This window comes from Apium graveolens, chromosome 2 (assembly GCF_009905375.1).
Source record: "Apium graveolens cultivar Ventura chromosome 2, ASM990537v1, whole genome shotgun sequence".
Taxonomy (NCBI): Eukaryota; Viridiplantae; Streptophyta; class Magnoliopsida; order Apiales; family Apiaceae; genus Apium; species Apium graveolens.
Window position 1 is genome coordinate 199,018,229 of NC_133648.1, and position 23,026 is coordinate 199,041,254.

The 23,026-nt window shown below is 35.2% G+C and overlaps 1 protein-coding gene across 1 annotated transcript; it reads right to left on the minus strand.

Moving 5' to 3' along the window:
• Positions 1-5,855: 5,855 nt before the first annotated feature.
• On the minus strand, positions 5,856-19,657 carry LOC141708056 (uncharacterized). The gene is made up of 20 exons (XM_074511526.1): positions 18,555-19,657; positions 17,913-18,339; positions 16,978-17,065; positions 16,684-16,865; positions 16,315-16,451; positions 15,646-15,712; positions 15,272-15,413; positions 15,068-15,176; positions 14,910-14,985; positions 14,629-14,811; positions 14,166-14,323; positions 13,146-13,248; positions 12,473-12,674; positions 12,088-12,368; positions 11,849-11,973; positions 11,173-11,317; positions 10,980-11,072; positions 6,963-7,036; positions 6,550-6,603; positions 5,856-6,457 (listed from the first exon to the last, which is right to left on the minus strand). The coding sequence occupies exons 1-20, from the start codon at positions 19,547-19,549 to the stop codon at positions 6,172-6,174; spliced, it is 3,927 nt and encodes a 1,308-aa protein (XP_074367627.1). The 5' UTR covers positions 19,550-19,657; the 3' UTR covers positions 5,856-6,171.
• Positions 19,658-23,026: the final 3,369 nt, after the last annotated feature.

Below are 23,026 nucleotides of genomic sequence, written 5' to 3' on the forward strand. Positions count from 1 at the left end.
ATCTGGGAATCATCTGATTATTGATTATTGATTTGAAATATTTAATTTAAAAGGAAGAATCTCTTTATAATAAAATTATGATTGTAACGTAATATAATCCCTCTAAAATTAAATAATATCAAGTAGTAATTGGCCAATGACACAACGGGCTTGTGTCGGTCATAGCCTTCTAACATGATAGAAAAGTAGTTCTTATTTTTGAATCATTGTCGGTTCGTGCTACAGCCGAGGGCTTTGATTTCAAAATAAGAAATACTTGTCTATTACATAGAGATTTGTACATTGAATAAGAATCTAAAGGTCGGTACATGCCACAGCCGTGGGCCTTTGGGGACTGATTCAATTGTACGGAATGTTGGGTTAGACTTGACTTAGAATATTGAGTTTGTCGTGCCACAGTCGTGACTCAATTATTCAAGAGGCTAAAGTTTGATTAGGGAATAACATAAGATGTAATTGACAAGAGTTGTCTGCCTATTGAACATTACATGGCGGTTCGTGCTACAGCCGGGGTTGTGTAATGGAATGTAGGATCCCTATTCCCACTAGCATTATGAATGCTTAATTTTTCACGTAGGGGGTTGAATAAATTAGATAAACTAGTGGGAGCCACTTATGAATAAAGACCCGATTCATATAGTGTTTTAAAATGAAATTGAATATTTGCTAAGTGTTGTTACGTGTTTATCATTTACAGATTTACAATATACATTATGTCTTCTGCACTATCACTCAGGAGCATACTGGATGCTCACAAGTTGACTGGTCCTAATTATGCTGACTGGCTTCGAAATTTGAGAATTGTTCTCAGGATTGAGAAGCTGGAATACGTGATTGACTCACCTAAGCCTACTGAACCTGCTAGCGATGCGCATAATGATGAACATGTTGTGTATCGTAAGTGGATAGATGATGCAAATGTTGCTCAATGCATCATGCTAGCTTCCATGAACATTGAGCTACAGAAGCAACATGAGCATATGGATGCTCACACTATCCTCATGCATCTACAAGAGTTGTATGATGTGGCGGGGAGGACAGCTCGATATGAGATATCGAAAGAGTTGTTCGGTTGTAGGATGTCTGAGGGATCATCTGTGAATGACCATGTACTTAAGATGATCAATTTGATTGAACGTCTTGGACAACTTGGTTTTGCCATGGATGGGGAGCTGAGCCAAGACTTGGTCTTGCAATCGCTTCCGAGTTCGTTCTCGCAGTTTGTTGTGAACTTTCACATGAATAAGTTGGATGTCAGCCTGCCTGAACTCCACAACATGTTGAAGACTGCGGAATCGAATTTTCCCCTAAGAAGAGTTCTGTTCTTCTAATTGGTGAAGGTTCCAATCCTAAAAAAAGGAAGAGGAACTCTTCCAAGAAGAAGAAAGTAGGTGAAGAAAAGCCGGTTCCACCAAAAGCTGAATACCCCAAGAGCAAAGTTGTTTGCTTTCACTGTAACAAGGTGGGGCACTGGAAGAGGAACTGCAAGGTTTACCTTGCAGAATTGAAGAAGAAGAAGGGTAGTGAGACTGCCGCTTCTGATTCAGGTATGTTCATGATAGAAGTGAATATGTCATTAAGCCAAATTTCTACTTGGGTATTAGATACCGCCAATGGTTCTGACATCTGTAATTCGTTGCATGGACTAAGGAGAAGTAGGACTCTTAAAGAAGAGGAGGTAATTCTACTGATAGGAAATGGAGCAAGAGTTGCTGCTGAAGATGTAGAATCATTTCATTTACATATGCCTACGGGCAAGACTATTGTTTTAAATAATTGTTATTTTGTTCCCTCGATTGTGAGGAATATTATTCCCATGTTAGACTTGGCTGGATTTTCATTTATTATTGAGAATAATGAATGTTCTATTCTTAGAGATAATATTCTTTATGGACATGGTACTTTAAATAATGGTCTGTATGAATGTGACATAATTTACTTCAGATTGAACAAACTAATAAAAGAAAAGGGATGATGAAAATCTCACTTCATTGTGGCACTGCAGTCTCCATTTAGTAGACATGGAGAGAGGGCTGCAAATTTGCTAGGAATGGTACACACAGATGTATGTGAACAAATGTCTACGCAAGCCATGGGTGGATTTTCATACTTCATTACTTTCATGGATAATAGATCTAGATTCGGATATGTGTTTGATGAAACACAAGTCTGAAGCCTTTGAAAATTTCAAAGAGTATAAGTATGAAGTGGAGAAACAAACCAAATATAGTATTATAATTCTTCGATTAGATCTAGGTGGTGAATACTTCAATGGAGAGTTTCTGGATTATCTCAAAGTAAATGGTATAGTCTCCCAGTGGATGCCTCCAGATTGGTATCTGAAAGGAGAAATCGAACTTTGTTAGACATAGTTCGGTCCATGATGAGCTATGCAAATCTTCCAGTATTCCTATGGGGTTACGCATTGGAAACCTCAGCATATTTACTGAATAAGGTGCCTTCCAAAATCTGTTCCTCAAACTTCGTATGAGATATGGAAAGTAAGGAAACCGGGTCTTAAACACGTTAAGATTTGGGAATGTCCAGCTTATGTCAAGAAAGTTGACCCAGATAAGCTGGAATATCGATCCGTAAAATGTAGTTTTGTGGGATATCCTAAAGAGACTTTAGGGTATTACTTTTACACCGATCATCGGGTGTTTGTCTCCAGACATGCTACCTTCTTGGAAAAGGAGTTTATCCTTGAAGGAAACAGTGGGAGGAAAATTGAACTTGATGAAGTTCAAGAAGCACAAACTACTACGGATCAAGTGGAAATACCTATTCTGACTGAACAACCTTCTGTGGAACAGCCCATTCGTAGGTCAGGGAGAGTGTATCGCCAACCTGAGAGGTAATATGGCCTTGTCATTGAGAATGACAATGAGTTGTTGATCATTGATGATGACGACCCTGTGACCTATAATGAGGCTATGAGTAGTGTTGACTCAGAGAAATGGCATAGTGCCATGAAATCCAGAATGAAATCTATGTATACGGGATACAAAAGAATGATTAGAGGAGATGGCCAGGTGGAGACCTTTAAGGCCAGGCTTGTGGTAAAAGAATTCAAATAAAGGCAATGGATTGACTTTGATGAAACCTTTTACCTGTAGCCATGTTATAATCAGTTCGGATTTTGCTTGCGAATGCTGCTTACTAAGACTATGAAATCTGGCAAATGGCCAGATGGTTTTCTTTCCAAGGGAAATGAAAACCTAGTGTGTAAGCTGCTGCGAACCATATGTGGTTTAAAGCAAGCTTCTCGAAAGATGGAACATTCGTTTTGATGAGACAATCAAAGAGTTTGATTTTATCAAAAACGTAGATGAACCATGCGTCTACAAAAGGGTTAGTGGGAGCGCGGTAACATTTCTTATATTGTATTGAAATAGAGTTGACACACACAACAACATAGCAGACCCACTCACAAAGCTACTTTCTGAAAGTCACTTTGATCGTCATAAAGACAAGATGGGTATTAGATACCAGAGTGATTGGCTTTAGTACAAGTTGGAGATTATAAGGAATATGTCCTAAGTCCAATCATGTATTAGGATTTAGGAATAACTTCCTGTGTAATCTGTTTTGATTTCATTGATATTAATAAAAGACTTGTTTTATTTTTATTACGGGCTCTATCTATTTAAGTGTTTAAATAAGATATACCATAGTTTAGAGTAAAGCTTTTATGGATTATGATGAGATCATAATAGTGAGACCTAAAAGATGATATCTTTAAACTTAAATAGTTCCTGATCGTAGGATTACTAACTGGTAATTAATAATCCGCAAAGATCGGTACATACTATGCTTGCTTCATTATGAAGGATGTCTCTTCTCATAGATATTTATGTGGTGACACTATAGCTAGTATGTAGGTGCTTATTATAGAATAAGTTCACTGAACATGACTCGCACAGCTGAACAACTGATGGAGTTCACTCACATGTCAGCAGTTGTTCACATAGTGATAGTTGTACAAGTATCCTTAGACTTGAGGTCATCATAGTCATCTTGTGTACACTGAACTATGCTTTGGTTTAGTTTTTAGTCTCCAGGGACAATTATTAGGGCTCTACTGGATATAGGAATTTGTACACAAAGATAGTGTATGATCAATAAAGGATCTACCCCTTCCAGTGAAGGAAGAGAATGTTCAAGGCTGATCCACTTATGCTAGTTCAAGAATCTTTGGCCAGAGTGAATGAAATTAGAAAGAAGTTTCTGATTTGCATAAAACTAAGCATAGTAAATGGTAAGCAAATGATTAAATTAGATAGGCTTGACACGAGATCCATACCTTATATTTAATCGGGACATTGTAGGGTAGAAGGAGTTTATTGTACGGTAACTATTCACTGAATAGGTTCTTGGTATTCTAAGCAGTGAATTCATATTATCCGGATAGTCGCGAATGCTGAGAAGTATCCCTCACGATGTAGAATAAATGTGATTAATTAATTAATCATATTTAATAAATTAGAGAATTTATATAAATAATGATAAAATAGTTTTATTATTATTTATTTCTACTACCGGCTTAATATTGAACCTACAGGGTCACACCATAAAAAGAGAATGATTTAATGGTGGATGAATTAATTAATAATGGCTAATAATTATTTATTTATGAAATAAATAATTAATTGGCAAATTTAATTATTGATTAAATGAGATTTAATTGATTATAAATTAATTAAGAAAAGTTCTTAATATTATTAATTAATGATTTAATTTTTTGGAAATTAAATCAAGAGAGAGAATTATTTCTAAAGTGTTTAGAAAAATGATTAATAATTAAAAGGTGTTTTAATTATTAATGAGAATAATAAATGGGATAATAATAATAATATTTATGGGAAAATTTCAGCTGAAAATTTTGCCTATAAATATACTATTATAAACCCTATTTTTATTCTAACCCCAAAATTTTATAAAACCTAATTCTCTTCACCTCCTCCTCCTCCTTAACGTCGTTTTCTTGGTGGATACCGGTGGAGTGCTTCACGTTTGAGGAGTAGCTGCTAAGGATCTCCGATCGTTGCTTTTGGATCGCATATTAAAGGTTAGTAATCGATCCCTATGTTTTAATCACGATTTATAAAAGGATACCGTGTAAGGGATTAAATGAACTCAACTTCCGCGAAATCTTTACGATCTCCCAGAAGTTGGGGGGGCAAATGATAGGAAGTAAAATAAACCCCGACTGCGCAATTAATATTGCATTAATTATGCCCTGTTTGGTCAACAATAAAGCCCATTAGAAATGGCTCAAAACCCTGAATATTAATTATTTTCGTAATTAATAAAAATGGGGAAATTAGCTATTAATAAAAGTCTTAGAAAGGATATGAGTCCTTGTGGATCAGCCCTCAAAAGGCCTTATAAGATAAGGAATCAATTTCCTACTTCTTAGGACTCCAAAATTCATAAATCTGAGACTTGTTCACAAAGTCTCATAACCCTAATATAATTTCAAAGTATCTCATGCCCTATATAAGGGGCCTCACCCCACAAATCAGAACTACATTTTTGACTTGATACTTGACATACAGCAAGGTACTAGGCATCTTGTTAAGGTTTTGATTGAGTCACGAAACACAAGATCAGTCAAATCGAGCATCGGAGCTCACGAACCCTAACAATAAATACGACCTAGTTTTCAATTCATAACACAACCGATTTTATTCCGATTTAATATTTCGATAAATCGCCGATTTCAGGTAAATCGTAAATCGATAGTTCAACTAATTTAGTCTGATTTCTGATTTATGTAATCACGAGGGTGACAAATAATTAGCTGAGCTGAAAAACAAATAAACAGATTCGGTAAAAAAAAAGGGATACGCAATCTTTTACTTCTTTATCAAAATGCAAATTCTCGCTCTACGCTGAAATGGTTGAGAATAATTTATAATCCAGACGAATAAGTGTTGGCGATCATGATTCCATCAAGTGAAATGAAATCATGTTGGACAGTATGATTATCTTAAAATATCGAAATGACTTATAATTCCAGAAAAAATCTTGACAGCGACTACAACATGATTAACTCCATATTTGAACCGAAGTTTGATTCCAGAATTTGACTGTCGTTCTCCATTGACAACTGCTTAAAGGTATCAAAATCAATCAACTATCATCCTTCGCCTTGTTCAGGTTGCTTGCTTAATCAGCAAGGGGCTGTGAATCCATGCAGAGGTGTATTACTTTCCTTTGGTACTGACCATAATATTCTCCAACAGCAATAACCTCTTCATTCTCCGGATTCAAGCCCGGCATCGGAGGCACATCTTCTTTCTCAGATGGACCTGATTCCGAATCTGTTACGAATGCCTTTCGGATTTCATGGCAAGCAACTACAAACATGGCAGCTGCTTCTGGTTGTTGCGCCTCCCGAAGTGCCACCAATGCCTCTGGAAATGCACCAGCTGCCACATACAGTATCAGTGCCCTGCATTGAAATTGAGCAAGTCTAATAAAAGCCCGAAAAGGGAGGAGCTTCTGAATGATTTTAAAATCATTAACTGGAGGAGCAAGTGATACCTCCAGATATTATGTTCAACATGCCAGACGTGATCAGCCCACCTTTGCAATACCCTGCAGCAGCAGAAAAATTAAAACCTAGAATTTAAATACAAGATTGACAAAACAAACAAGTGAAACAGAGTTTGCTGCTGTGATGCCGTTTGTTTTCATGATGAGAATATTACAAGATGTGATAATTATCGAAATCAATGTGACAAATCTATTTTATTTGAACATAACCAAATGATGACAAGAAAGACGAAGCCGGGTATAAAGTTATCAGGTGCCTGAAGTAAAGAATTGCAGGTTCTTCAGATTGTCTAAAGACTGAAAGATGATATCACAAGATAGAAAATCAATGAAATGACATGTTAAATCTACAAGATATAGATTTAAGACTCATGTATCCCACAACTTGATAAAAAGTGAACCTGGCATAAGCCGACCCTTTCAAATATGTTGCTGCTAGGGTTGAAGCATCTGTCCAGCATCCAGCGTCTTGAAGCTAAAACCAAAAGAGATCAAAAGAACCAGCATGAAGTACTAATAAGAGGGAGTGGCAGAAAGAAAGTTGACATTACATCAATTCACAGAGGAGGGGTTACAGGTTATTCAAACGAGCCAGCATTCAATGGTGAACTAAATCCTGTCATTAATTAGTACGGCAACTTTGGACAGCAAAGCCTATGCCATAACAATTTCGCATTTAGTTAGATAAACCTAGTGGCATTTAGGCCAACAGAAATTTCATAAGGACGATCAATCGGTAACTTTATGCACATGTTAAAGTAACCTTTGGTTGATTTAGAACCTAGACGCTAAAAGTAAAAGGTAACGTATCGATGTATTGATGTAGGACAAGAACCAGTACTTTACGGATAAATTTGACATGAATATACTTAGAAGAAAGTAAGGGAGGACAACAACATGATCATACCGACAGGTCTCATGGTCATATTAAAACAAGAAAACATTCAAGAATTTAGGGAAGACACCAACGTGATCATGTTGACGAGCTGCATGATTATGTGGTTTGAGTTTTGTGGTGCACGAATGCAGCTTCTATTTAATATTTTATTCTAATTAGGATTTATTTTTATATGATTTTAGGGTTTATTATTCCTGTATAAAAAATGTTATAATAAACAATGTTATGATATAACATATTATAATCTTTGATTGAATAAAAATCTAAGAGTTTTTTCTTATTTTTCTTGTGAATTCAAGAATTCTTCCTCGTGGATTCGAGGTTTGTTTTGTGGATTCAAGGTGTTTAGGATTTCTCGTTTGAGAGTTCTTGCGAGGATTAGCGTTTACTTTTCTTTCGCTTCTGTTCTGCGTCAAGTGGCATCAGAACAAGGATTTCACCTCGTTCTACGATGACCGGGAGTGGCACAACCGAAGGTACTAATGATGGTGATCGTGAGGCTGCTAATACACGAGCAATTGAAGAGATGAGGCAATCTATGACAAGATTGAAAACGATATTTCAATAATATACGGTGGTCAGAAGTATTAGAGCCAACAAAAATAAAGTTGAAGGATTTTGCATCAACGCGTATAGTGGTTCTGGTCATAGCAACAATCAACATCGTAACGATTACAAGATTCGGGTTGATATTCTGTTATTCCATGGGAAGTCAGAAATTGAGGATTTCTTAGATTGGATTTCGAATGTTAAGCGTTTCTTTGAGTTTAGAGAGGTTTATGAACATAGACTGGTGAAATTGGTGGCTTGTAAACTAAAAAGTTGTGTTGCTGTGTGGTGGGAGAAGTTACAAACAAATAGGAGACGTAAAGGCAAATCACCAATTTTGGAAGCGGATGAAGCGATTAATGTTTGAGAGGTTTTTACCAAGAGGTTATGAGTCGAAGATGCATATAGAACTTAACCAAGATAGTTCAACATTATGAACCCCATAATACTTACAATGTGTTTGATGTTTGTCCTCAACCAAAACATGATAACTTCTTTAGATGAAGACAGAAGAATGATATGGTAGAGTATTATGGACCTGAAAATAATGTGTTCGATGAATGCCCTAAACCAAAAGAGGATAATCTATTGAATACATAGGAGGTTGAAGAAGGAGGTGAGACAGCAGTGGTGAAAATTTTGTGTCTTCTCAAGTGGGTGAAGATGATACATTGATAAAAGAAGATAAGAATGAGGATGTTGAAGAACACATCAAAGAAAATTGATGATGCCTGCAAAGATGAGAATAATGATGATGATAAATATCATGTTAAAGACGTGCTATAAAAGTGTTCTTAGATAATTATAACTTGGTAAAAATTTGTAGCATCAGAGTTTAACTCAATCATTATGTAAGGTGAGTCCCCAAGCTTTCAATTGTTGTAGATTATGAAAATTATGAGAACTTGAACATGATGTGCGTGGTTCATAAGATTAAATTGTCTGCATAAAGTTATGTAGGAGCGTATAGCGTTGGTTGGGATAATCTTTTACTTGACATTAGCACAAGTGATAATTGTGTGTTTGACATTGCTAATTTGAGGTATAAGAATGCTACCATTTCTAATAATTTTGATGCGGGTGCATGTCAGCTAATATTGAGTAAGCCATATCAGTTTGATCTAAACTTATGTCACAAAAATAGAGAAAAAATAGTTGACTACATAGATATTGATGGGAATATGTTTTGTTTCCTTATGAAGATAATCTTGTCTTGAAGCGATCATATGAATGTATGTTGTCTCCTGATATAACACATAGTTTTTCGATATCGACTCTAAATTCGTTCTTGCGATGGTTAATCATCGTTGGTTTTGGTTAATTCTTGTGATGATTTCATGTCAAAAAGTTATTTCGGAGGAAAAAGTTAACCACAAGATTCCAAAAGAAAATTAGACTAAAAAGATATCACTATTGAGAGATGAGCAAGAGACATCCAATTTTTAATTTTAGATGAGAACTCGAGGTCAAATTTTTTAGAATTGAAGGAGATTGATGTAGGACAAGAGCCCAATATTTTGAAGATAAATTTGACATGAATATATTTGGAAAAAAAGTAAGGGAGGAGAACAACATGATTATACGGACAGGCCGCATGGTCATGCGAAGAAAAGAAAACATTCAAGAAGTTAGGGAGGACAACAACATGATCATGTTGACGAGCTGCATGATCATGTCAAAACAGGAAAATATTACAGTGGTTTGAGTTTTGTGGTGCACGAGCATTCTCAAAAGTTGCATGATCATGCTACTTCTATTTAATATTTTATGCTAATTAGGATTTATTTTTTAATATGGTTTTAGGGTTTATCTCTGCATCTTCATGGAGAATTTAATTTCACCGTATAAATAATGCTATGATGTAACATATTATAATTTTTGATTGAATAAAAACCTTAAGAGTTTTCTCTTATTTTTCTTGTGGATTCAAGAATTCTTTCTCGTGGATTCGAAATTTTCCTCGCGAATTCAAGGTGTATCAGGATTTCTCATTTGAGAGTCCTTGCGAGATTAGTTTCCTCCGCTTCCGTCCTGCTGTTGATTTCAACTCTTATCTATGAATAATCTTGAAATTCGTTCGTACTTACCAATATGAATTCATGTACATTGCAACATCAAGATCTTAATTCTAGAGAAAACCTCAAATAAAGCTTTCATTAGTCAGTATTAAGGAATTATATGATTAAATCATGAGGATGTCACATAGATAATTTCACTTGAAGGTAAAGATGAGAAATAGCGAATACATTATCAAGATCCCAAATTTCACTACAAGTCGAAATGTTATGGAAGCGACATTATTCAGCAGAAAAGAAATGGAATTAGAGAGAAAGCCTCAAAAGAGTAGCCAAAAGAATGACATCCGGTAAACAACCTATCTTTCTATCTAAACTAAAGAATATGGTGGACTAAGTGATATTGTAAAGGCTTGTGAAAGAGCCTAATGCACAAAAAAATGCATTTCCTAATTTGTATCAGAATTTAATTTAGTAGTCTTTAATTCCCTATCATAACATGCCAAGGTCTTTGTTAATAAAATGCTTCGGGTTTGACTTTAGAGATTCTAGTGAACGAGAATATATAATGCAAGCATTTCTCAATATTCAAATTATATTTACGTCACATCAAATATATAGTATTTGATAAGTTTGATTTCTTCATCTTTGAGTGGACCAAAGGATTTCAGCAGTATCTGGTATATAATTATATTTCCTTGTGTAAAGTTTTTGGACCAGACCATGACCAGACTGAGATTTATAGAATATAGAATTTAATTTTGTTGTTTGCAATGGACAGAAAGTGTGATAAGTTTTACAGTAAACTAAAACAATTTCATAGAAAAAAAAATCAGTGACTAGAAAATGCTAACAAACAACATAGAAAATGGCTATATGAGCACTGATATAGTGGAACAGATGGTAGGAGAGGTTTTATTATTTATTTTTTTCCAAAGAAAAGGAAATTGTATAACCTGGGAACAAGCTTCTTGGTACCTCCCAACAGCAGAAAGCAGATGTGTGCCTGAAAATGACCTGTCAGTCCTGACCATGTTTGCTGCAACCACCTGGACAAGCATAAAAGTATCCAGTGGATGATTGAAATTTAATAAAAGCCAAAGAATTTGCCTTGTCCAAAACCAGGAAATATTAGAGATTTCAAATTACATTCACTGCAAGTTCAAATAGTGATTTCGACACAGCAGATGAAAGAGCAACAGCGCGCAATGCATTTGAAGGGAAAAAAGAGCTCTCGGGAGGAGTGGAAAGCATTAGAGTAACAGCAGCTTCTAAGTTTCCAAGAGACACAAGCCTGATAATCAAGGATGTTAATTAAACAGAGGGATATAAGGCGTGACCAAGAATGTACCATATTTTTTGCTTATGTCATTGCTTTTTCTTGTTGAAAAATATGACATATACTGAGATAATTAGAAACATATTTTAACTAGTTGAAATCTTGCACGAAGTATGTATTATTTTTTTTAAAAAAAATTGAATACAGTTCTGATCCAGTAGCTTGTTCTTACTAATTGTAATTGGTGAAGTTTTTATAATAGCTTCTGGAATGCTTACTACAAAAACCAGTTATCTTTCCGATCATTAAATATTACAAAAGCTCTACATTCCAAAGCTCTACAGTTCTGTGCTTATAAGATATTTTCTGCCTTAGCCTCATAGATAAAGAATTAGCACAATTACCATAACTACCACATGATCTGAGCAATTTGATTTTACAAAACAAACTGGAGCCACGAGTAGTTTACTACTTGATCCTTGAGAAGAAAAGCAAGAAATAGAAAAAGAAAAAGGCAGTCTTAATAAATATATGGATAGAACTCACTCGTGTATCTGATTTTGAGCAGCTTGTTCACCCTCCAATTTTTCATGCCAAGTAATACGCTCATTAGCCATATCCCACAATTCTTCATGTTCAAAAGCCATTTGCTTAAGTTGGCCAAAGTTCATCTGTAAAAATGCCAAATTTTAAAAGATGTATACTTAGGATTGAGAAAGATAACTATATTTCACAATTCTGGTGAATTATAACAAATCACATTGGTTAATGGACTGAAGACTAACCACAACATTTTTTTGTTCACATGCTGACTTTTCCTTTGAAGTTATCATGGCCAGCATGGATGCATTATTGACTTCTGAAGCTGGATCTGATACTTGAGATTTCTGGTTAGAATTGCTAACAATTTTGTTTTTCCAATGTCTGAGAGCACGGGGTAAAAGTAACCAAAAAAGGGCTTCTGCATACTCCCCAAAAACTACAGCTGCAAATGCAAATCTCATAACAGACCCCTTATCGGCAACAGTATTATATAAGTTCACCCTCTCCTCATCAAGTATGCCACCTTTAAAATGAAAATAAAAAAACACACATGGGCAAAATACATAAACATAAAAGAAATGCATCAGGTGCAAAAATTTGTCAACCAATAGACTAGAAAAGACCCACCTTCCTTTCTATAAGGCTCTAATACCTTGAGAAGCAACTCCGGCACAACAGAATCACCTACAGGTGGTATATCAATCATATAACTACGAAGATCATCTGCTGATGATGTGTTTCCTGTAAGTTTATGGTTCTTCTGATCCACATTAGTAGAGGCATTGAACCATGAACGCTTGACACCCAGTTGCAATATCATCCGCAATGCCTTTTGTAATGAGGAAAAAGAAAACATGATTTGAAAAGTAGCGAGTCACCAGCAAAGTAAAAAGAATCTAGCCTGAGCTTATAATATAAGGACTAGTATTAGGGGACACAGAGCCAAAATTTAGTACAATTGAACCCACAATACAAAATTGAGCAGATTAGTGTAGCTTGTTCGACTCCATTTCTGTAAAATATAAGGCTAACAAACCAGCAGAACAACTTGCCATTGATAAGTGATATGAAAAGCAGATTGACATATTACAGATAAGACTATTTGCAGCAGCAGAAACATTTCTTTTTTTATATATTACAGGATGTGGATGTATTCCGGTCCTTGGACCAATTCATAAAACTAGAATTGAAAGGCTGAGTTCTTGCAGTTCAGAAGTCGGAATAGTTACCCCAACCGACTCCTTGCATAATAATTTCAATGATAAATAAACTTTAATGCTTCAAAGGAAAAGTAATTCACCAGAGCATGTGGCGTAGGAAGTAATACAGGTGAACATAAAGGCATTGGCCGGAATCTCAGTTTCACAAATCTTGGCTGAGGTGCAGATCCACCTTTTTTATCACTGCTACATAACAGGATGGAAAATGCTGATTTATAATAAACGGGAAAAGCTCTTTAAACTAGTATTTGTAATCAAATTTAACATGCAAGTAGTTTACGGATGCAGTCTGAAATTTCTAATAGCAGCCCATTATTTTGAACAATTGTATAGGCAAAATCTGATCAGCATTCATGCAGAGCTACATGAACTCACAAATCAAAATTGAAAACTATGTATAGTACAAACTGATAGTCAAGCTCTTGAAGCTCTGTGCACTATAGGAGCATCAGTACATTCGTTTTCACAATGTCCTATATTCAATGATAACACTTATTTTAAGAGAGATCGATATTTACATTCTTCAGGAGATACCTAAGTTTTTGAAACAGCACAAATTTAGACTTGTAGTGAAAAAAATTAAGGTATTTTTCGGGATGGATTATGATAAATGTAGTTGAAATAAGTTCTTACAATCTGTTATGAATGTAAGATCAACACTTCGTTTCTTCTATAGTTTAACAATGTTTAAAAAAGAGTAAGTGTACTTGTTGTCACTCTAGATATATATTACATATGACATTTAGGATTGAGATAACAATAAGAGAAGAAGTTGTGCTAGATTTGAATATTTGAGTTTTCATGATGAAATCTATTGCTTAGTAATAAGATGTATAAGTATCAAGTATGTTAATATCTTAAAATTTGTCTAAAAGAGATGCGTATATTTTTATCCAATTATACCTGTTTAGAACACTAAAGGCAACAGTACAGCGACTAAATATTGTAAATTTTAAGTGATGTCGGTACCAATATGCGTGTACTCTTTTACCAGTGAATATGATACCCTCCATATTTAGAAGTAGATGTTTGTGTGAAAGCTGGCTTTTAGCTAAAGAAATGGATAAAAGTGGCTAATTTGAGTGAATTGTCACACATACATAACCTCAATAAGCCGAAAACTACCATCAGCTCCTGCGATGCACAATACCAGTGGATCATTCTTATCAGTTCTCAGAGGCAACCAATCAAGTTCCAGGACAAGGATTGCAGGGAACTGAGGTTGCTGAAGAGAAGTAGCTAATGGATCTTGTGAATCCTGCAAATCAAAAATATTTTAAACTTAGAACTAGTACATGATCTTATACCACAGCATATATTATTTAACAGTATGACCATATAGAATATGATAAGACTCTAGTAGAAACATTTTTAGAGAATGGAAGGATTTAATGCATGACTGAATGTTTTTGCACACACTATCCTATTGTACATTTTCAAACACATAAATGGATAAATAATTTTCAACTCTATAAACTAAATACTATGGAATTATGAAAGTGTTAACACACTTAAAGATGCTAGAAAGACTAACTGGACCAAAGGTTTACTTGCCTAACTTACAAGATCAAACACGGAATATGTATTGTCGAAAAAAAGCACAGCTATTCGGCCACGGCTACGGTCTCCAGGAGCAACAGGTGAGAACTTAATTCTTTTGATCCCTTCCCTTTGAGTGTTGAATGAGGAAGATTGCCCAGTTGTAACGTCCCACCAACGTATGTTTCCTGATTTATCCCCTGTAACCTGAAAAACAAAGGTTTACTACCTTACGGAAGTCTCCTAAGGAGAACTTAACTCATATTGAAATTAACGGAAAAAAATTATTTACAAATGAAACATACAACATGAGGCAGACGGTAGCACAGAGCTGTAATCAGTCCATCAGATGAAACAAATGAAGAAGAAGGCCATTTTGGTCTGCAGACAAACAAAACAATTAAACATTATGAAGAATGAAATTAAGGAACACTAAACCTCACAAATTCCAAAGGTAAGGAACCTGAAGTCTCGGATCCTCCTACCATGGACCTCAAAAACTCCTAGGGCACCGTTCACTAAAGCAAATGAGAAACTTTCTGAAGAGTCATCTTGAGACCCTTCTGGTCCTCCTGCATTTAGAAGTCAAAATTGTGCATGAATTGTTAATAAGAACATAAGAGGCTATGAAATTTTCTTATAAGAGAATTAAATGTAGACTGCTCACTGGAATCCGGTGAGGATGTCCCCCCTTGTGCAGATTCTTCTGAAACTACTGTTGAGTGTTTAGATGGTGCAGTCTGACCAGGTCGTGGAGCTGTTGGAAGAGTCCATTCTATTACTGTGAATGGAAGAGCTAATGATCGTATCTGCATGAGGAACTATGAATATTAAAAAAAAAGTGACAGTGCACATAGCTGTTCTTGTAGAGTTTTATGGCCACCACATCTTTCATGCAGTGATACTAGTGATAAATTTCGAACAGGACAAAGTTATGAACTAGAGATAATCCATCACTCATGGTGTGCTCAAGTTTTGATCCAAACAGTGACTAAATAGATATAAACTTCAAGTTAGGAAATAGGTAATCAGACTCTTTACCAAAATTGGAGTCTTCGTCATTGCCCAGACCTCAACAGGTGCATCACGAAACAATATTAAAAGATATCTGCAGTTTTTCAGCATAATTACAGTTGAAAATAAGAATTCCTTTAAATTAGTGAAAATGATACGATTATGGAGATCAAATTACAGGTAAAATTATTAAACTCAAACCAAAAGTTCATGTTTTACAAAAATGTGGTGGTCGATGATGGAATATGACAGTAAACTACGAATGCCTTTTGTTCCATATTTACCTCTTAAACTTTAAGCATATCATATATGACAGTAAAAATTGTTAAGATCATTTTGTTGAAACTACTAGCAATAGAAATAGCCAAATTAAAAGGGTTTTCAAGTAGGATTTTGTTGTCAAATGTAAAACAGCTTTTTGAATTATAGCACCATAGAAACATAAATTTTTAAGTGCAACTTCTTCAGATTGAATGTAGGACTCTGTTAATTAATCATTTTCATTTGCTAATTCGACATACAGTCATACACATACCAGCATCTTCCTCAAAAACATACAACCATGCAAAATAGATAGTTCATCATTAATCTGATTCAACTCAAGCATAAATCAGTTAAATATAAATGGCAACAAATATCCATGATATCTCTGTAAGTTAGGATCTAAAGATGAGAGAATATGAGTACTGAAACAACCTTCCTGAAGATGAAGCTCTTAAAGCTCGTACAGGTGCACGCTCTGGCTTTTGTAAAACCCGAAATGGTCGATTCTGCCCGTTTTTTAGAGAGGTCACTACAAGTTTATTAATGTAGCCTCCAGTTTTTTCAGTTGCCTGAGCCCATGAAGAAAAGGGATGTGGTGATGGATAGGCACAACAAACCAAAATTACTGAACAAATATGGATACTTGAACTATTTAATACAATTTCATACACATATATACATTATGTTTGGAAATACGTCGTAAGGAAATGTGTATCGTTAGTAACGAAACATTTAACAGTATGAGGAAAATCCTGTAAATTGTAAACAGTAATAGTATGTAGAAAGTTCTATAAATTGTACCATAGTATAGGAGTATGATACAAGTCTCGAATTTCCAAGCCATCTTAATCCCCTGACAGAATTACTATGAACAGATAAACTTGCGGCAACAGAATTTGCAGAGACGTCAATGACCTCAATGATTCCACTTTCAGACCCTAAGGCAACTAGTGGAACAGCAACAGCAGGATAATTTCCGCCACCTTCACGTGTAAATATCTCACCATCATCGATCAACTGATAAATCTAATATCAGTTTTAAAAACAAAGCAAACAAAGAATTTAACAGTTAAAGCAAAATGTATATAGTCTTACGTGCCACAATAGCTGTTAAAGATGGAGTTGGTACAGCTAGCACACTTATAGCGGAAGAAAGAAGATGAAGCTGTCCAACTAAATTGATCTGCATCCAAGGCGTTCGTAATTATCCACATATATCAGGAAAGTAGTTGTTGTGACTGACTTCTGTCCTTGTTTGTGCAAGTAAAAGTAAGACAAACTTGGCAGTTGACACCAACTTAGACAAACTCTAAAAACCATGCAACAAGGGAACTGTAATATGTTTTTATGAGCATAAACCAAAAAATGGAGAATTAAAGGGAAGATTAATGAGAGGTGAAGGCTGGAGGTAATTCCTTATAGCAGTCAAAACATCGTACCATGATAGCATTATATGAGAATCCTTCCTACAGATGTCCGATATTGTGTTAATTTTATTTCAGATAATTGTAGCAGACATCATCTAAGTCTATGGCATGTTGCCTATTACCATATTTGTTGAGAAAGAGGCATGGTATTCCTCCGAATTAAAAGATATTTCTACTCCAAGTTAAATATTAGGAGGTGAAAATACAAGTCACCTTTCTGGGTGATAATTAAGTATGGTAAAGCAAGAGTAAAAATCATCAGTGCACACTTGAACTTCATTCTAGTAGTGCAATGATTAAATTGTGCATCAACATGAAAATTGTGTTGCAGAAGTCGCTTGGGTTTGATATGTTATTGTCTTATTAAATTTTGTATGATCCAGATTATCCAACATATAATGCAGCTCCAACTTCAATATGTCATTTCAACAGAAGTCAGTAGTGTACACTGATCATCAACAAGATGCCTTACCACCAGTGCTGTTATTTTTTTGAAATTCCTCCTAATCTCCATGTCAGAATTTAAGCTTAAAAAAAAAATTTAATTTACCCCTAAAAAAAAACTGATACATTACCAGTTGATATCACAAGATTTGCACCAACCTTAAACAAAAGTTTATCCTGAGTAACACAGGGGTTTGAAAGCCTGCTAGTAGACCTTCTAGGATCTTCAGGGTGCTTAAATATTGAATCCAGGATAGGGTCAGGGGCAGATGTAACCTCATTGTTGGGTTCTGGAGTCTCTGTACTTCCTTCAGCAGTTAGGAGCCAATCCCATATTTTTCCATCATCGGAAATTGAAAGCAAATGTGTGTTACATATAACAAGGGACTTGTCATTAATTTCAAAATGATTATTTATATCCATCAACGGCACAGTATTTAGTACATTGGAACAATGCTTGCCAAAGTTTTGCAGAACAGACTCTGTTAGTGAGAGAGTGACTGCCAGTAGCGAGGGAGAGGGAACAGATGAGCCAATCAAGGGCATTAATTCTTCCATCATGCACATTGTGTGAACCTGCTGTCCTCTGTGATAGTATGCAAGTAATTAATCCCCTAAAGTGTAGTACTATTTGCTATATAAGAAACTTTCACATGCAAAAAAGGGACTCATTGATGTTCACATTTTTAAGAATCATATTAATATTTTCAATCATTTATTGTTTCCTAAAAAATATACACCCTAACAAACATTCAGAAAAGGGGTATAGTATAGTATGACAATTGCAAAGGAGATGCTTACTCTTTTCTACGCCAGCTACTGACTTTTCCATCAAGATGAGCACAATGCAGTAACTCCGTGCTAGGATCAGGCATGACATCAATAAACTTCCCTATGCCTCGAGGCAACGAAGTCACAAACAATGCTGCCTCATACTTCAAATCAAACACAAGCAATTCTTTCGGAAAAGTTATAAACAGAATATGCCTCCAGTGTGGCGAAAATGCCACTTTAGCAACATACGACGGGAAGACAGCATGCGGTGGTGACATAGCTGCACCAGGATTGGCAAAAACGTCCTTCTCCAGCCTCTGTATTTCCGAAGAGTCCGTGGAGATACGAATCTCGTGAAGTTGAATATCATCTTCAGATGTATCATTATGAGCTTTGGCTGATAAGAGGAAGCCTTTTAGACCTATAACACAGAAATGTCTCGAATCAAAAGGATCACGACGAACACTACAGAAGAGTTCAGGAGCTGCATCATATTTGAAAAAACACCTTCCAGTATTGGTGTTATATAAAGATAACAACGAAGGTCCGGAAAGAGAAGCGAGAATCCACGAATCGACGCGAGCTTGGATCCAACAAAGGTCCTGTATTCCTGGCTTATTAGAATTTATGTAGTCCGGTGTTTCGAGAAAATAAATAGGCGATTTGTTACGAAGATCGAGGAGTGCAATGCCTCCGAGGCGATCACCAGCTGCGAGGAGTAAATGAGAAGGAGAGGTGGATGGATCATGAGCGAGAATGTCGCGACGGAGTGGCTGAGGGGACCACCGAACAGAGGTAATGAAGGAAGAAAAAGGAGAAGAAGGTGGAGGAGGAATAGGGATGACAGATATGAGCTGCATTGAACGAGAATCGACAATAGATACGCTTGTTGAAGCTGCGTAAGCGTACAGACCGGACGGGCTGAGGTCTGCAGCCCCTCCGTTGTGGCGAGACGGAGGGGATGGCAGGATGAAATCCCATGACTCGCTGCTTGATCGCTGATTTGTGGAGGACGAAGACATTGATTAGTGCTTTGTATGAATTCTATGAAATGAAATTTACGTAGTTTTTGTTATGCATGTGGCGATCATGATTCTACATTATTAATTAACAGAGTATTGTTTGTTAGTGTGAACATGAGATGAAAGAGGATGAAACTTTGTTTATCTGGTTCAGTTTCACATCTGCTTCTATGCATAGCTCAAACTGCGGTGGAAAACAATCCTAAACATGTAAAACATTTTTTAAATATATTTTTGTCGAAAAATGCCACACATCTCAAATATTTTTATAAATAATTTTCTTAAATTCTTTATAATTGATAATTTTTCTCGTAATAATATATGAAACCCGCTGCAATCATAATTAAATTAAATTTCGACACGTTATTTTGTAACTATTTTGGTGTAATTTTTAGATTATCTACTATTACTCATTTTTGTATTCTTTTACAAACTCGACTTTATTTTGGGCATTATTACCTTTTTAATCCAGATTCTTATTTAAAATTTGTATATATCCTCTCAAATGTTGTTTGGCTCCAGATATTCTGATATCATGTGTGTATTTTATTCATTCTAATTCCATGCCAACCCGAGTTAATCATCAAAATATTATATTTCTAAATTGATTGACCAGGGATGGGGTCGGGTTACTTCGGGGCCGGTTAGTATTATCCCCGCTCGCGGACCGCGACTTCAAACCTAATCCTCGCCCCGGCCCATTCCCCGTCGGGGACTATATTATTAGTGTTACAACACTATTACGTTTATATTATGAAACATTTGGATTATTAATTATGATTTCATGGATTATTCTTTAATAATTTATTATATATTTATTTTATGCAATATAATGTTAGATTAATAAATGTCCTTGGAATATGATATATAAATCTATATCTCTAAGTACGTGACTTAGAAATGAGATAATGATAATAGTATTGATATTCCTAAAGGTCCCTAGTCAAGTATTATTGTTAAGGGACGATAATAAATACATTGAGACTAGTGTGTTTGTTTACTGATATCACATCTCATTGATCATAAGTATGGTGATACTAAAGTCAAAACACAGACACATGTATTAAATACATGATGCTCGATTGACCCGTTGTGAGATACTACATGTTTAAAGTATCATAAGTTAATCTAACAGTGATAATGATATATTGGTCCTTTGACCTGAAATCATTATATTTCTATACGAGAATTAATATAATTTGATATTATTTAAAGTTATCCTTGACCGAGTAATAATAAAAATAGACATGGGGTATATTATGAATCGTATGAGAAATATGAATGATCTATATGGGATTTAGCCCTCCTTTATTAAAGGAGTGATATCATTGGCCTCTTGATTGAGTAAGACTATAAAATGTATGGTCGTGCTCAAATACTGATTTGTTTAATAGTTTACTCATTAATTAAGGAAAGAAGGATTAAACGTTAACAAAGGATGACACAAGGCATGTCTCGAGTTTGATCTATAATATAAGGCTAAAGGGATTATATTACATTATACATTATTCACGAAAGGTTTAATTGAATCACCAATTAATATTATTACTTGGGGATCAATGATGTATTACTAGATGCCTCTCATTATTTATAATTTTATTATTAGAAAATAAAATTATTGTCAACGTAATAATAACATAAAGGGTCACATACAAAGAACGTTTAAAAATGGAGTGTTATTTAAATTATGAATTTAAATATTTTATTGTAGTTAATTCAAAGTTAATTATTAAATTAATTAAGTGAGACTTGATTAATTGTATATATATATATATATTAGAATTCGAATTTAATAATAATATAAACCAAAAATCAGAATGGGTCCTTTTAGAATCCCATTATGATTAGGGTTAGACCCGAATCTCCTCTCTCCATATATATACATTAAGATGTATGTTTTTAGGGTTAAGAAGTTAATCACGTTTTTAGAGAAAAACCCTAGCAGCTCTACATCTTAGAGAGGCTAGAAAGAGAGAAGGAGGCAACCAAATCGGCTAGTACCGGCTCCGGTGATCGTTGGACGATCAGACGTTCGTGTGGATACCTTGGAGAGCAGATCTTCGAAAGGAATGTTGTTGTGTTGGTTCATCAATATCAGAACGTTCATCACAATCAGAAGGAAAACTTTATTAAGGTAAACATCTATTCTCCCTAATTATTCGTTCATTATACATAGATCATGCGGTAGAGATTCAAAAATTTTTGTTTTTCCGTTATGTTTTATTGCTCGAATCCCTAATATATATATATCATTCCCCGTCCCCAGCCCAAACGGGGAATGGGGATATCCGCGGGCAATCGGGGATATTTTATTTAAATCTAAATTTCTATTAAATAATTTTTTTCATGCAATGTATATAGAACAAAGTAGCAAAAACAATATATGAAACTGCAAATTCTAATAATTTTCTCTTTTAATACCTGAAATATTTACGTAAAATCAAAGTACATTTGTAGTACTTCAATATGACCTTATACTTTGAAAAATATAGTATCTAAAAACATCTCTAACAACATAGAAAATGCAAATTGTTCGTAACACTTACATATTTCTTGAAGATAAATAAGAAACCCGCAAGGTTTGGCTCAGTTGGTTAAAGAGGGGAAAATTATCCTCTAGGTCACAGGTTCGAATCCTACGGGAGGAGAATTTATGATTACGCCTCATGAGTTAGAGTATGTCGCTTAAATGCAATTTACCTTGATTCACGTGATTTGCAGGCTATTGCGTGAGCCCGTAGGATTTACCCAGTGCGCACCCGAAGGGTAGCGGCTGCGGGTTACCTACGATAAAAAAGTAAAATAAAAATAAGAATATATAAATATATTTTAGAGCGGAAAAAAATCAGGCCGGGGACGGGGATCGGACCGGGTAGACTTAAAAACCGTCCCCGGTCCGTTCCCTGATTTTTTTTCTGAAATCATCCCCATTCCCCGGCCCGTACCCGTAAAAATCCCTGAATTCCCGCCACTTCGGTGCGGGGATCGGGGCGGGATCGGTCGGGTCAGAGTCGGTAACCATCCCTATGATTGACGCTCTCTACCCACCAAGTATGATGAATCATCAGTTATATCTATTTTTTTAAACAGGTGATGCGCATTAATACGCATCTTCATTCTAGAAAATTTCTGACTGACTGCAATTTAACAATTTAACAATACCAATACTTAAAAATCCAATAATATAAAATGAAAATTTATAAGCTAATAATTAAAAATAACCATGCAGCAGACTAATGAAAATTTTACCCTAAATATAAAATTTTCCACATATTAAACAACAATAAAATTCAGCACAATGTACAAGAAAAAAATATTTTGGAGTTTACTAAATTAGTTAACTAATTTACAATCGATGTCATGTGTTGTTGGGAAAAATTCGTAACAATATAAATTGGGAGGTTTTTGAAATTACATAGCAAATTATGTAAATTTAAAGTTATTTTCACGAATAACACGAAGAACATGAGACATTAA

Excerpts from the sequence above, each read along its gene's own strand:
- LOC141708056 (XM_074511526.1), bottom strand. The coding sequence starts at position 19,549 with ATGTCTTCGTCCTCCACAAATCAGCGATCAAGCAGCGAGTCATGGGAT. Across the intron at positions 16,452-16,683 it reads TATCATACTCCTATACTATG|GCAACTGAAAAAACTGGAGG; the intron begins GTACAATTTATA and ends TCATGGGCTCAG. Across the intron at positions 12,675-13,145 it reads TTCCTACGCCACATGCTCTG|GCATTGCGGATGATATTGCA; the intron begins GTGAATTACTTT and ends TCATTACAAAAG.